The 14,626-nt window shown below is 39.9% G+C and overlaps 1 protein-coding gene across 1 annotated transcript in view; it reads right to left on the bottom strand.

Moving 5' to 3' along the window:
- LOC126336699 (transmembrane 9 superfamily member 3) overlaps nucleotides 1-14,626 on the bottom strand; it is a 104,768-nt gene that overhangs the window by 19,562 nt on the left and 70,580 nt on the right. Inside the window, exon 9 of the mRNA XM_050000654.1 lies at nucleotides 4,181-4,327. Within this exon, the coding sequence (XP_049856611.1) occupies nucleotides 4,181-4,327 (147 nt within the window). The remainder of the gene's footprint in view (nucleotides 1-4,180; nucleotides 4,328-14,626) is intronic.

Raw genomic sequence — 14,626 nt, 5'->3', positions numbered from 1 at the left:
TAGACTATGAAGAACTAATGATATTTGGCTCAAAATCATAAGTAACTATTAAGGTGTACGTCCTACCATTAACGGCTGTGAATAAATACATAATGTACTCTCACGCAAAATTTGTATGCACAAAGAAATAATACATTTTCAATGGCTTTCTCTGTCAAGCATATTACGTCCTGCCTTTGGTGTGAATATCTTGGATTATCTGACCAACAGCTAAGTGATTAGCCTCTTTATGAAATGCAGATGTATGTATCACTGTTTTATTGAATTTTCTGACTCTGGTGTCTACATATGGTAAAAAGAGCACATTGGAGTTCGTAGATATCGACTAGCTCTTTCAGGCTAGGACAAACAACTATCTAAATAAACTCAACAGGTTGTGTATATTGAATTTTAAGTAATGCTTTGACACGGAAATTTGTGAAGACAGCAGATTGTTACTCATTGAGCAGAACCAAAATTTTATATTTCAGAACAATTCACAATCACATATACATAAGAAGTTATCTTAAACTACAACTTTTGCACATCTGAAAAATTATGCAGTGAAACAAATTTGTTCCACAAGAAATTTAACACAATGCCCATGAACTTCATAGTTTCACATACAAAAACAGACTTTTTCCTTTTTTCTTTTCCTGCACATGCAAAATCAGAAGCTCAAACATAGATATGAATAACAGGGAAGCACTAGGGCCAGCCTTAATCTCTACAGAAACTATTCAGCCAGAACTTTCCTCAGTACATCTGTAGAAACTGTATTAGACAAACTTACTTCGTCTAGAGATACTCTTAAGTAACTTATCTAGCAGAATAACAAAATCTTATTGTTATGTATGACTGCAGGGATATTAAGGCTGCATGCAGGTGTTATGATCAAGGAATGTTTGGTTGGATGATCAAAGGGACAGAACTACTATGTCATCAATCCTTTTTCTGCGACCAGGGAGGTCTATACGACTGTAGATCAGAGACAGCCTACTACGCAAAATCCAGGGGTGAAAACTCCAACGTCTACCAAATATCAGCAAAGCTGAGTTAAGGTACAAAATGAAAAAGGAAGATAGAGGAGCCCCATGTAGGGGGCAACTAGAAGCTCTCAAAAGCAGAAAGCAATGAGGGTATGTAAGTCCCCAGCATCCGCCACTTACCAGAGATACTCCACTCAGAGATTGCCTTAAAATGACTAGCAACACGGACAGAGCAAGAGAAGCACAGAGGGACAAAAGATGAACAACTCCAAAAGACGACGCGAGAAGATGGAAGAAGTGTAAAAGAGCAAGCAGGGTGAAGACCAGCATGGACTACCAACCCTAGACAACCACAGTCTGGTCTGGACACAGGATGCAACAGGATGCAACAGAATGTTCTGTCAATGCCTCAATGTGCCAAGAAGGTTAAGTGGCCATCCCTTAAAGAGTGGTCTAATGCGCTTCACAGATAAAGTGAACAACTACATCAGCCACAAAGGTATCATCTCCTAACACCAGGGGTAGTAAGTCAGGGAGATTAAGAGTCCATGCAGTACAGTTAGGTTCGGACAGTCCAGCAAAACGTGGACCATCATCAAACGAGAGCCACAATGACAGTGGCAGGAGATGACAATGACAATGAGTCAGCCAAGTATGGCCAATGTGAAGCCAACACAGGACGACAGAGGTCTTGATAGAGGACTGCATGGAGGACCTCCACAGATTCTTGGTCTCCTTTGCCACCCGTAATTTATTTGGTGAAGTCCGAGTAAGCCATTCCATATTTGAGGCACTTTAAACCTGATGGCGTAATACTAATCAGAAGTCTGTTTTTGGAATAACAATCTCAAGAGCCAGTTTGGCCAGGCAATCAACGAGCTCATTTTCCAGGATTCTCATAAGGCCTGGCATACAGACGAAGGCCACTGAGCATCCACACTATTCTAGGGCATACAGAGAACCCTGAATAGCAATGACTGATGGATGGCAAGAGTAACACTTGTCACGAGCTTGTAAACTGCTGAAGGAGTCACTGTAGAAACAAATATACTCAAGAACACATGAGATAGTCACCAACACTGCAGTGAAAACTTGGCATCCGCCTAGAAGGGCAGTTCAGTATGTCCTGTGCGAGTTAATCAAAGCCTGCCCATGACCAGCAATCATCGATCCATAAGTGTAGACTACTTCTGAACCCCAGCTTGCACCAAGGAGAGAGAGAAATTGGTGGCGGAGGCCTCAGGCTGAACAGAGTCTTTCGGACCTTGTGACAGGTCAAGCTGAAGCAGTGGCTGAGGGATGCACCCCTGAGGTGTACAGGAGTGGATCCAGAGGAAAGGTGGAAGAGGAAACAACTGAATTCTCAGAGCACAGACCAGATGCAGATTACGATCGTAATCCCTGGTCTGGGTTTCTGTTTCAACAGATGGATTACCGTGTTTGGAAAAAGGAGACAGTAGATCGGAAGCTTAGGGGAGCTGTGAACATGGCTAGCATAACTGGCACCTGATCCACAACGGAGGGACCCCAGCCTCCACAAGTCACAGGGCTAGTTCCAAAGGTTTCTCTCACCCTGCAGTGGTGTATCAGATCCAGTATCCACAATGCTGAGAATGATGCCAAATGATGTGCCAGACTCCCACAATCAAGGCGGATTGTATCATGGCTTTGTAAAGCTACAGAAGGGTAGTGCAATCCACATCACAGCTGCTGTTACTCAGACAGCAAAGAGTATTAAGGTGCAGCCAGTACTTTTGGAGAAGATGGGGCCATATCAACCAAGAATCAAAGGCCAGTCTTAAGAAGCAATGAGTCTCCACAATACTGAGTGGTTGGTAGTCCATGTAAAGTTCTGGTTGTGGGTGAATGGTATGGCATCAACAGAAGTGCATGATGCGAGTCTTGGCAACCAAAAATCGAATGCCATGGGTGATAGCTAATGCCTGTGACTTCCATACGGCACCTTGCAGTCGACGTTCAGCAAGTAATAGTAGAGGCAGAAGTAATAGTAGAGGCAGAAGTAATAGTAGAGGCAGAAGTAATAGTAGAGGCAGAAGTAATAGTAGAGGCAGAAGTAATAGTAGAGGCAGAAGTAATAGTAGAGGCAGAAGTTGTCAACATACAAGGAGGGTGATACTGAAGACTTCACAGCGGCTGCTAGACCATTGATAACCACTAGAAAGAGAGGGACACTAGCACAGAGCCTTGCAGGACTGTATTCTCTTGGATATGAGGGGGGTACTGGACAACTCCCCTACAACGGGATGGTTACCGTGCTGGGTTTGTGGTGTATTATCTTATTAAATGGAAGGGTGCGCAGAAGGAAACGCAAAAAGGTGGAGCATACATCACATTGGGCAACATTTCCTGCACGATCTGCACTTCTGGAGAATTTTGAAAATTGGTGGCAGGTCAAACCCAACAATGGGGACCATGAGTTCGTTTAATGAAAATTTGTGGAAAACACCTAGATGTGGAAACTCGAGGCCCAATCATAAACCAGGTCCTAGCAGTCAGCATCACGAACACCAACCAATGGAGAGGCAGAGGGCGGAAAGAGATAGTGGAAGTGGAAGTTTGCAGCACATAAAGAAAGTAATGCTGCAAAAGCTGTGGCCCCGTGGTAGCTATGCATGTACTCGCAAAAGATTTGTGATCCTTCTGGGGTCATAGGCATGTTTAGTGCATGTGTGTGGTTTTGTTCCCACATAACTGCATTAGTGCTCAACAAAAGAGGCAGCATGTACACATATATCAAAAACTCTCTTACAGTTTTATCTACTTTAAACCATATTCTATCAGTTTTCTATGAACAGTAAATTTTAAAATTATTCTCCCATTAAATATATCACAATCAACTCTGCTGTTTTTCAGAAACCATTATGGAACATTATCATTTAGTTTAACAGACTAGTCAACTTAGAAACTGATTAGAAATATACAGCCAATACACAGTTTTAAATTTATTTTAATACAAAAATCACCGGCTACTGATATGTCAATTTTGACATGTGGAAAATTGAAATCACCTTCCCAAACATAGTACAGACAACAGAAATGCATAATCAGATGATTTCTGTTTTATACACAAGATATTGAATAATTACACATTAGTCCAATTACAACTTTCTGTTTCACTTTCTGCTGCAGATGAAATAATGTACATGCAAAACAAGTCCACCATCTTATAAAATAATTCATAATTTACTTACCACCGATAATCTTCTGCATTAAGGAGGAAGTATGTACAAACAATTGTAACACAAACTGTGACTATCATCAGTATGATGAACACAAGAAGCATGAAGCCATACACATAGTATATTTTATACGCCCAGAATGACGTGAAGATAAAGTACCTGTAACACAACAAAGTATTATTAAATCGCATGCATTTACAAATGAAAAAAATTTGAATTCTTCATTATTTAATCAAGAGAGAAAAAGTGGCATGAGAGGCTGCTACCTTGCTTTCAATTTCATTTGCTACCATTATCAACTTTAATCGAAGTACATGCTATTTGATTTTTTATTATGTGCTTCATGTATTAATAAAAAAGTGGATTCTACTTTCCAGTAATTTTCACCACCATAACAGCAGCTTTCCTTCTGTCATTAATATAAATTTGTATGGGTTCCTAAATATACTACACAGATGAATAATTAGCAATTTAGCACAACTTGTGTGTGCTACAGAAATTACTGACCTGGCTACTGGGGAATTTTTTCATATATGACACATTAATTCCTAACACTCATCATGAATAGGAACATTAATTACACAAAAGCAAATACACTATATGTGACAACTTGTGCCAGCAAACAAGCATTCCATCACCCACCTAGACAGCCAACAAATTAAAGCAAATATGAAATGGTCTCATAGTTCTCTGCTAATTCATATGCTCAAAAACTAAGATACAGAATTCCCTGGTTCCGCATCACATGACTGTGCCCAAGTGTTCTTGAGAAAATGTCAGTCAGCCCCCCCCCCCCCCCCTCTCTCTCTCTCTCTCTCTCTCTCTCTCTCTAGCCAAAGATGCTGTTACATTTGCTAAAGTTTCTTTCGAAATAATTCCCGAAATAGACAACATAAGGCAGCATCTGTCAAGGGACAGGTAGCAAAAAATCCATGCTTTGTTCTCATATGAAATGAAGCCTGTTTTCAAACAATAGGTGGCTCGCATGCCAAGAAAATTAAGGCCCGAGCTACGCTCAGGTGCCATCTTTTGGACACAGCATTGTGAGCCGAGCTATGCTTGGGCTTGCTCTGCAAAGTGTTAACAATATCTGTAATTTTGGTGTTCAGGCAACAACTGAAAGGAGGAAATGCAACACAATCTTCCTAAGTGAAAACATTTTGGCAAATGCAATTTTGCACTTTTGTCATCTCACCATCAAGGTCAGTTTTGGTGCTTGTACATTCATCGAGTGGCTCTAATCCATTTACTGACAATCTACATTACATCTATATCTACATTTTCATCTACATCACACTTTGCAAGCCACTCAATGGTGTGTAGGACCTTACATTTGTTTAAGCCAAAGCATCTAAGGATTTTTTTGCCACTCCAGTAGCTAGATTTTTTCTTTTTTTTATATATTTGATGAAAACCTCATGCACAGCTCTCCTTGAGCTCATTTTGCTTTTGTTTGTCAGCAAGACTTAAGATGTTTATACATGATGTGGGTGAAGCTCTCCATTTCCACAGTAGCTTTCAGACACAATTGGTGAACTATGCCAGGTCTTTCCAATTCATCATAGCTTTGCCTAGCACATACATGTCTGGAGTGTACTGCACAATACCTCAAATTCTGTCATTTTATACTCATTATTTCCATGCTCAGAGATAAATATCTGATTCTGAATTACAAGAAGGTTGAAGGGGAAGGAAGAGAGCTGAAGGGAAAGGACTGGAGAGGTTTAGGGAAAGGGGTGGAGTTTGGAAAAGTCAGCCAGAACCACAGGTCAGGGAAGACTTTCTGCACAGGATGAGAAGGAAAGACAAGAGTGTTGAAGACTGGAAGCCCCCAACAATCAGTCTTTCCTTTTCATCTTATCTGGTAGACTCCCCAACCCGGGGTTCTGGGTGACTGTTCTGAACTCTACCACTTTTCCTAAACCTTCTCGTCCTTATCCTCCACCCCTCTTCCTTCCTTTCGACCCTTCTGCCAGAAGAAGGAGCCACTGGCTCCGAAAGCTTGCATATCTAAAACCTTTTATGTGTGTGTTCTCCTGCCACTGCTTGGTGAGTAGACTATTCATCTATACAATTACATTGCATTACACTGTCAAAAATTGATTATTTTTGTTGATATATTCCTACATTTTTTGCCATTTCTGTTGACACAAAATAGTCTACGACGCTACAACAGCCTTACCATTTATTACCTGCTCTACATCAATGGGCTCTCAAAGTTGTCCTATTTGCAATCAAAAGATCTAAGATGTTACCATCATAAGTTGGTTCTCTGATTATTTCCTCTGGCTCATTTTTGGCTACAGCATTTGGAACAATATCACAGTAATCCTTCCTTTTCACTATCCACTAATCATTTCACATCCCATCCACAGCTGGCAAATTAACACCCCCTCCCCCTACCAATTATAACAATGCCAGGAAATTTACATGCCAACTTTCGAACTTTGGTTTAAATTTCCACTGTTTCAGCTCCTGAGTAATGAGTCCTTAAAACCAAATGACAAAATTAAATGTTTGTTAAAGAACAATTTCTAAATACCATGAGCTGCATTTTACTTAAAATGTTTAATAGCCAGCTAGTATTTGGTCGTATAACCCATCATCAGCGGCATCTGATATAGAGAGAGAGAGAGCAACAAACAACTACATGTGCAGTGATGTGCACGAAATGACCATTGTATACATAACAGCAGAAACATAAATCTACTTATATCACGTATCTTTATATCAGTAACATGTATGTTAGTTATAAATTCTTTGTGATGTTAAACTAAATGTTCATTTTGAAAGAAAACAACAATGCAGATGCTCATAACCCACTTCAACCACATGTGTGTTAGGATATGAAATCCATCGAGTTTGTAAATGATTACAATAGTTGTGTATGTTAGTGCTGACAATTCTTAGGCAGTGACATTTCTTGGCAATATTTGACATAAATGTCACGTAAACATGAAACTGACAGAAAGGGCCAAAGAGTCTATATTACATGTACTTTGACAATATTATGAAAACGATAGTACTGAATCCCACTACTAGTGCATGAGGAGTGTGAGTGCACGAAGTGTGGGTCACTGCATGTGCGTACTCAATCGCCTACCAACTGTATCGATGCAGGCCGCTCACTAGAGGGCACCAGTAGGAAGCACGCACATGACACGGTCTCTGTTGTGCCGTTTACCAGGGGTCCAAGCCCACATATGTGTAGAGCAGCACTGACTGAACCTCTTCTTGTATTTCAAGGCGTATCACACACACCAATGTTCTGTGTCTTGTGGAGTCCCGATAAGCTTAATGTTCGGCAGTCATGAACCATGTTTGTACAACTTGGATCAGTTTTGTGTATTACTTGGTTACTACACAATCAGTCAAGAGTTTCAAATGATTCCCACATCTGCAATCTTTAAGTGCTGTTCCATCAGGTTTATTCGTTATGGATGCCATGCTACTGGCTCTGACTGAACAGTTTACTTTGGCTGGGATCACTTTCTCGGCTTCCATTAACAGACAGGGTACCGTCCCACTGGTCAATCCCCCCACTTTTCCTCCATAAGATGATTCAGCGAAGGATTTGTGGAAGCTTACAAAAATGGACGCCGACAGCATTTTTTGACTTCTGGTGTGACAGACTCAAATTTGTGTAAAAACTTCTTAATCTCGTGGATTCCACCTAAGGAGTATCAATTACTGTGTCAGTTTGCTACTTTACAAGAAGCAGCAGCTCTTACTTTTGAGCACATGTGCAGTTTATTGTTCAACTACTGTTGCAAACAAACAGATGCCATAGTAGTGTGAGTTGAATTCTACTCATGCCACAAGAAATCAAAATAGTCATACAGGGCCTCGGTTGTTGTGCACAGCCAGAAGTACAGCTATGCCATTAGCTTCTCCTGTAACACGTTTACTTCATTTCCTTTTGCCGGTCTGTATGCTGCCATCAGACAAAGGCGTTCAAACCTTGTGAAAGAATGAATGAGAGTTAGCTTCCTTTGGGAAATGCTCAACACATAAGGCAACAGCAGCCTCAACATTTCTCCTGCATCCTCTGTGAATAAGGATCATTTCAATTTTTCCTTCTGTGGTTGCAACAGTCATCATCCACTAGCATGTCTGTTCTCCAAATGATAGGTAGGTGTGCACGCAGTGAACACTGCTCAAGTATTGTAATGTTTAGAGCTTCTATCTGTTCTCCATCTGCACAATGCATGACCTCTGTTCACAGCATACTGCCTATTATGACACAACATAGTTTGCTACACAGCCACAGTGCTGCGTCAGGTAGGCCCCTGTTCGATATGCTGGAGGAATGCAACGTCGTGAATGGGATTTTCAATTACAAACCCCTGCAGCATAGGGGTGTGGTCCCACATGGCACTGGACATTCAAGGGCCTTTGAGTAGTATGTCATAAACTACGATTTTTACCCATTTCCATTCCTCTATATGAGAGCCATTTATGGCAAAATAAAGAAAATGATACAGACAAATTATATGTAGATAAAATGGAGGTTCATTTCAAACTTACAGCCAAAAGGCATTTTTTTTAAATGGAAACACACACACACACACACACACACACACACACACACACACACACACACACACACACACACACACAACCACTGCACTTGCCATTTTTATTTCTGGGATCATATTTGTATGAAACTATGGAATGCACCCATATTTGTAAAATACCATATTTGGATAATTAGTACATAAGGGTGAAGTTTGGTGACAGGAGGAACAAGACTTCTGGTCAGATGACTACAGGGTTATAAACACAAAATCAAATAGGGGTAATGCAGGAGTTGCTTTAATAATGAATAGGAAAATAGGAATGCGGGTAAGCTACTACCAACAGCATAGTCAACGCATTATTGTAGCTAAGATAGATACGGATCCCACACCTACCACAGTACTACAAGTTTATATGCCAACTAGCTCTGCAGATGACGAAGATAATGGTGAAATGTATGATGAGATACAAGAAATTATTCAGATAGTGAACGGAGACGAAAATTTAATACTCATGTGTGACTGGAACCTGGTAGTAGGAAAAGGAAGAGAGGGAATAGTAGTAGGTGAATATGGAATCGGGGTAAGGAATGAAAGAGGAAGCCGCCTGGTAGAATTTTGCACAGAGCATAACTTAACCATAGTCAACACTTGGTTCAAGAATCATGGAAGAAGGTTGTATACATCGAAAAAGCCTGGAGATACTGACAGGTTTCAGGTAGATTATATAATGGTACAACAGAGATTTAGGATCCAGGTTTTAAATTGTAAGACATTTCCAGGGGCAGATGTGGACTCCGACCACAATCTATTGGTCATGAACTGTACATTAATACTGAAGAAACTGCAAAAAGTTGGGGATTTAAGGAGAAGGGACTTGGATAAACTAACTAAACCAGAGGTTGTACAGAGTTTCAGGGAGAGCATCAGGGAACAATTGAAAGGAATGGGGGAAAGAAATACACAGTAGAAGAAGAATGGGTACCTTTGGGGGATGAAGTGGTGAAGGCAGCAGAGGATCAAGTAGGTAAAAAGACGAGGGCTAGTAGAAATCCTTGGGTAACAAAAGAAATATTGAATTTAATTGATGAAAGGAGAAAATACAAAAATCCAGTAAGTGAAGCACGCAAAAAGGAATTCAAACGCCTCAAAAAATGAGATCGACAGGAAATGCAAAATGGCTAAGCAGGGATGACTAGAGGATAAATGTAAGGATGTAGAGGCTTATCTCACTAGGGGTAAGATAAATACTGCCTACAGGAAAATTAAAGATACCTTTGGAGAAAAGAGAACCACTTGTATGAATATCAAGAGCTCAGATGGAAACCCAGTTCTAAGCAAAGAAGGGAAAGCAGAAAGGTGGAAGGAGTATATAGAGGGTCTATACAAGAGCGATGTTCTTGAGGACAATGTTATGGAAATGGAAGAGAATGTAGATGAAGATGAAATGGGAGATATGATACTGCATGAAGAGTTTGACTGAGCACTGAAAGACCTGAGTCGCAACAAAGCCCCGGGAGTAGACAACATTCCATTAGAGCTACTGAAAGCCTTGGGAGAGGCAGCCCTGACAAAACTCTACCATCTGGTGAGCAAGATGTATGAGACAGGCGAAATACCCTCAGACTTCAAGAAGAATATAATAATCTCAATCCCAAATAAAGTAGGTGTGAAAATTACCGAACTATCAGTTTAATAAGTCATGGCTGCAAAATACTATCACGAATTCTTTACAGACGAATGGAAAAAACAGTAGAAGCCGACCTCGGGGAAGATCAGTTTGGATTCCGTAGAAATATTGGAACACGTAAGGCAATACTGACACTATGACTTATCTTAGAAGCTAGATTAAGGAAATGCAAACCTCCATTCCTAGCATTTGTAGACTTAGAGAAAGCTTTTGACAATGTTGACTGGAATAATCTCTTTCCAATTCTGAAGGTGGCAGATGTAAAATACAGGGAAAGAAAGGCTATTTACAATTTGTACAGAAACCAGATGGCAGTCATAAGAGTCGAGAGGTATGAAAGGGAAGCAGTGGTTGGGAAGGGAGTGAGACAGGGTTGTAACCTATCCCTGACGTTATTCAATCTGTATATTGAGCAAGCAATAAAGGAAATAAAAGAAATATTTGGAGTAGGTATTACAATCCATGGAGAAGAAACAAAAACTTTAAGGTTCGCCGATGACATTGTAATCCTGTCAGAGACAGCAAAGGACTTGGAAGAGCAGTTGAACGGAATGGATAGTGTCTTGAAAGGGGATATAAGATGCAACAAAAGCAAAATGAGGATAATGGAATGTAGTCGAATTAAGTCGAGTGATGCTGAGGGAATTAGATCACGAAATGAGACACTTAAAGTGGTAAAGGAATTCTGCTATTTGGGGAGGAAAATAACTGATGATGGTTGAAGTAGAGAGGATATAAAATATAGACTGGCAATGGCAAGGAAAGCATTTCTGAATAAGAGAAATTTGTTAACATCGTTATAGGTTTAAGTGTCAGGAAGTCGTTTCTGAAAGTATTTGTATGGAGTGTACCCATGTATGGAAGTGAAACATGGACGATAAATAGTTTGGACAAGAAGAGAATAGAAGCTTTCAAAATGTTGTGCTACAGAAGAATGCTGAAGATTAGATGGGTAGATCACATAACTAATGAGGAAGTATTGAATAGGATTGGGGAGAAGAGGAGTTTGTGGCACAACTTGCCAAGAAGAAGGGAACGGTTGGTAGGATATGTTCTGAGGCATCAAGGGATCACCAGTTTAGTATTGGAGGGCAGCGTGGAGGGTAAAAATCTTAGAGGGAGACCAAGAGATGTATACACTAAGCAGATTCAGAAGGATGCAGGTTGCAATAGGTACTGGGAGATGAAGAAACTTGCACAGGATAGAGTAGCATGGAGGGCTGCATCAAACCAGTCTCAGGATTGAAGACCACAACAAGAAGGGTAGAATAAACAAGAAGTATACTACTGTAAAATGAATACAAAAATAGAATTGATATCAACACCATTATGTATATAACATTGGCCAAGTTGGCATTAATGCAAAATCCCTATCTATAGTGTAACTAGATAGTCAGTTTGGACTGCAATTCAATGGTCAGCCAATGTATCAAGACTAATTAAACAATTTTTCACACAGTAGATGGAGAGACTCCAAACTGAATTAACAGATTAAAACACTGTTAAAGTTTTGAATGTACTCTCATTTTGTGCCTCAGTCTATTCATTGCGTTTATTGTCAGGATGTTTTGTCATAAGTGTATATCTCAATTTCTTCTAGAATGTTAAATAATCTACCTTTTTGAGCTTTACGAAGAATGGTGCTGTCTGTATCAATATCATAATCAGAATGCTTGTATTCTCTTAAATGAGCACTGAATGATGATGGACTGGCTTCGCTAATATTAATATGTTCGCTAGTTTCTCTCTTTCTCCAACATAGATTTTATCACATTAACTGCATGTTACTTTACGTACTCCCTTATCTATGTTTTGCATCACCCATGATCTTACAATATTATCCATTCTGAACCAAATTTACAACCTTGTTTTTATTTTTAAATAAATGACTTAATTTACCAGAAATGCGACCTCAATACTGCAAGGTTATAAACTTATCTTTTTCTACTTTCTTGCTCTTTCCTAACATGTGTTAATTTCTATTTTTAATATGTTTTACAATTTTAGGCTTTTTATATATTCTACCCAAACATACTAATTGTCCAAATGTGGTATTTTACATATGTAAATGCACTTCATAGATGCATTTAAATATTATCTCAGAAATAACGAAATACATGTAATATAGACTCTTTGGCCTGTCACTTCCTAAAAAGTGACGGCAGTAGCATACACAGCGACCCATTTACTGCGACACAGGATGCTTTTCATGTCCTAATACATTAACACAGGCACAAGTACAATTGTGTTCTGTTGTTGTTGTTGTTGTCTTCAGTCCTAAGACTGGTTTGATGCAGCTCTCCATGCTACTCTATCCTGCGCAAGCTGCTTCATCTCCCAGTACCTACTGCAACCTACATCCTTCTGAATCTGCTTAGTGTACTCATCTCTCGGTCTCCCTCTACGATTTTTACCCTCCACGCTGCCCTCCAATGCTAAATTTGTGATCCCTTGATGCCTCAAAACATGTCCTACCAACCGATCCCTTCTTCTAGTCAAGTTGTGCCACAAACTTCTCTTCTCCCCAATCCTATTCAATACCTCCTCATTAGATACGTGATCTATCCACCTTATCTTCAGTATTCTTCTGTAGCACCACATTTCGAAAGCTTCTATTCTCTTCTTGTCCAAACTAGTTATCGTCCATGTTTCACTTCCATACATGGCTACACTCCAAACAAATACTTTCAGAAACGACTTCCTGATACATAAATCTATATTCGATGTTAACAAATTTCTCTTCTTCAGAAACGCTTTCCTTGCCATTGCCAGTCTACATTTTATATCCTCTCTACTTCGACCATCATCAGTTATTTTACTTCCTAAATAGCAAAACTCCTTTACTACTTTAAGTGTCTCATTTCCTAATCTAATTTCCTCAGCATCACCCGATTTAATTTGACTACATTCCATTATCCTCGTTTTGCTTTTGTTAATGTTCATCTTATATCCTCCTTTCAAGACACTGTCCATTCCGTTCAATTGCTCTTCCAAGTCCTTTGCCGTCTCTGACAGAATTACAATGTCATCGGCGAACCTCAAAGTTTTTACTTCGTCTCCATGAATTTTAATACCTACTCCAAATTTTTCTTTTGTTTCCTTTACTGCTTGCTCAATATACAGATTGAATAACATCGGGGAGAGGCTACAACCCTGTCTCACTCCTTTCCCAACCACTGCTTCCCTTTCATGCCCCTCGACTCTTATTACTGCCATCTGGTTTCTGTACAAATTATAAATAGCCTTTCGCTCCCTGTATTTTACCCCTGCCACCTTTAGAATTTGAAAAGAGTATTCCAGTCAACATTGTCAAAAGCTTTCTCTAAGTCTACAAATGCTAGAAACGTAGGTTTGCCTTTTCTTAATCTTTCTTCTAAGATAAGTCGTAAGGTCAGTATTGCCTCACGTGTTCCAACATTTCGACGGAATCCAAACTGATCCTCCCCGAGGTCTGCATCTACCAGTTTTTCCATTCGTCTGTAAAGAATTCGCGTTAGTATTTTGCAGCTGTGACTTATTAAACTGATAGTTCGGTAATTTTCACATCTGTCAGCACCTGCTTTCTTTGGGATTGGAATTATTATATTCTTCTTGAAGTCTGAGGGTATTTCGCCTGTCTCATACATCTTGCTCACCAGCTGGTAGAGTTTTGTCATGACTGGCTCTCCCAAGGCCGTCAGTAGTTCTAATGGAATGTTGTCTACTCCGGGGGCCTTGTTTCGACTCAGGTCTTTCAGTGCTCTGTCAAACTCTTCACGCAGTATCGTATCTCCCATTTCGTCTTCATCTACATCCTCTTCTATTTCCATAATATTGTCCTCAAGTACATCGCCCTTGTATAAACCTTCTATATACTCCTTCCACCTTTCTGCCTTCCCTTCTTTGCTTAGAACTGGGCTGCCATCTGAGCTCTTGATATTCATACACGTGGTTCTCTTCTCTCCAAAGGTCTCTTTAATTTTCCTGTAGGCAGTATCTATCTTACCCCTAGTGAGATAAGCTTCTACATCCTTACATTTGTCCTCTAGCCATCCCTGTTTAGCCATTTTGCACTTCCTGTCGATCTCATTTTTCAGACGTTTGTATTCCTTTTTGCCTGCTTCATTTACTGCATTTTTATATTTTCTCCTTTCATCAATTAAATTCAATATTTCTTCTGTTACCCAAGGATTTTTAGCAGCCCTCGTCTTTGTACCTACTTTATCCTCTGCTGCCTTCACTACTACATCCCTCAGAGCTACCCATTCTTCT

The sequence above is a fragment of the Schistocerca gregaria genome, chromosome 2 (genome assembly GCF_023897955.1).
Source record: "Schistocerca gregaria isolate iqSchGreg1 chromosome 2, iqSchGreg1.2, whole genome shotgun sequence".
NCBI lineage: Eukaryota > Metazoa > Arthropoda > Insecta > Orthoptera > Acrididae > Schistocerca > Schistocerca gregaria.
This window is presented reverse-complemented; position numbering and strand designations above follow the sequence as displayed.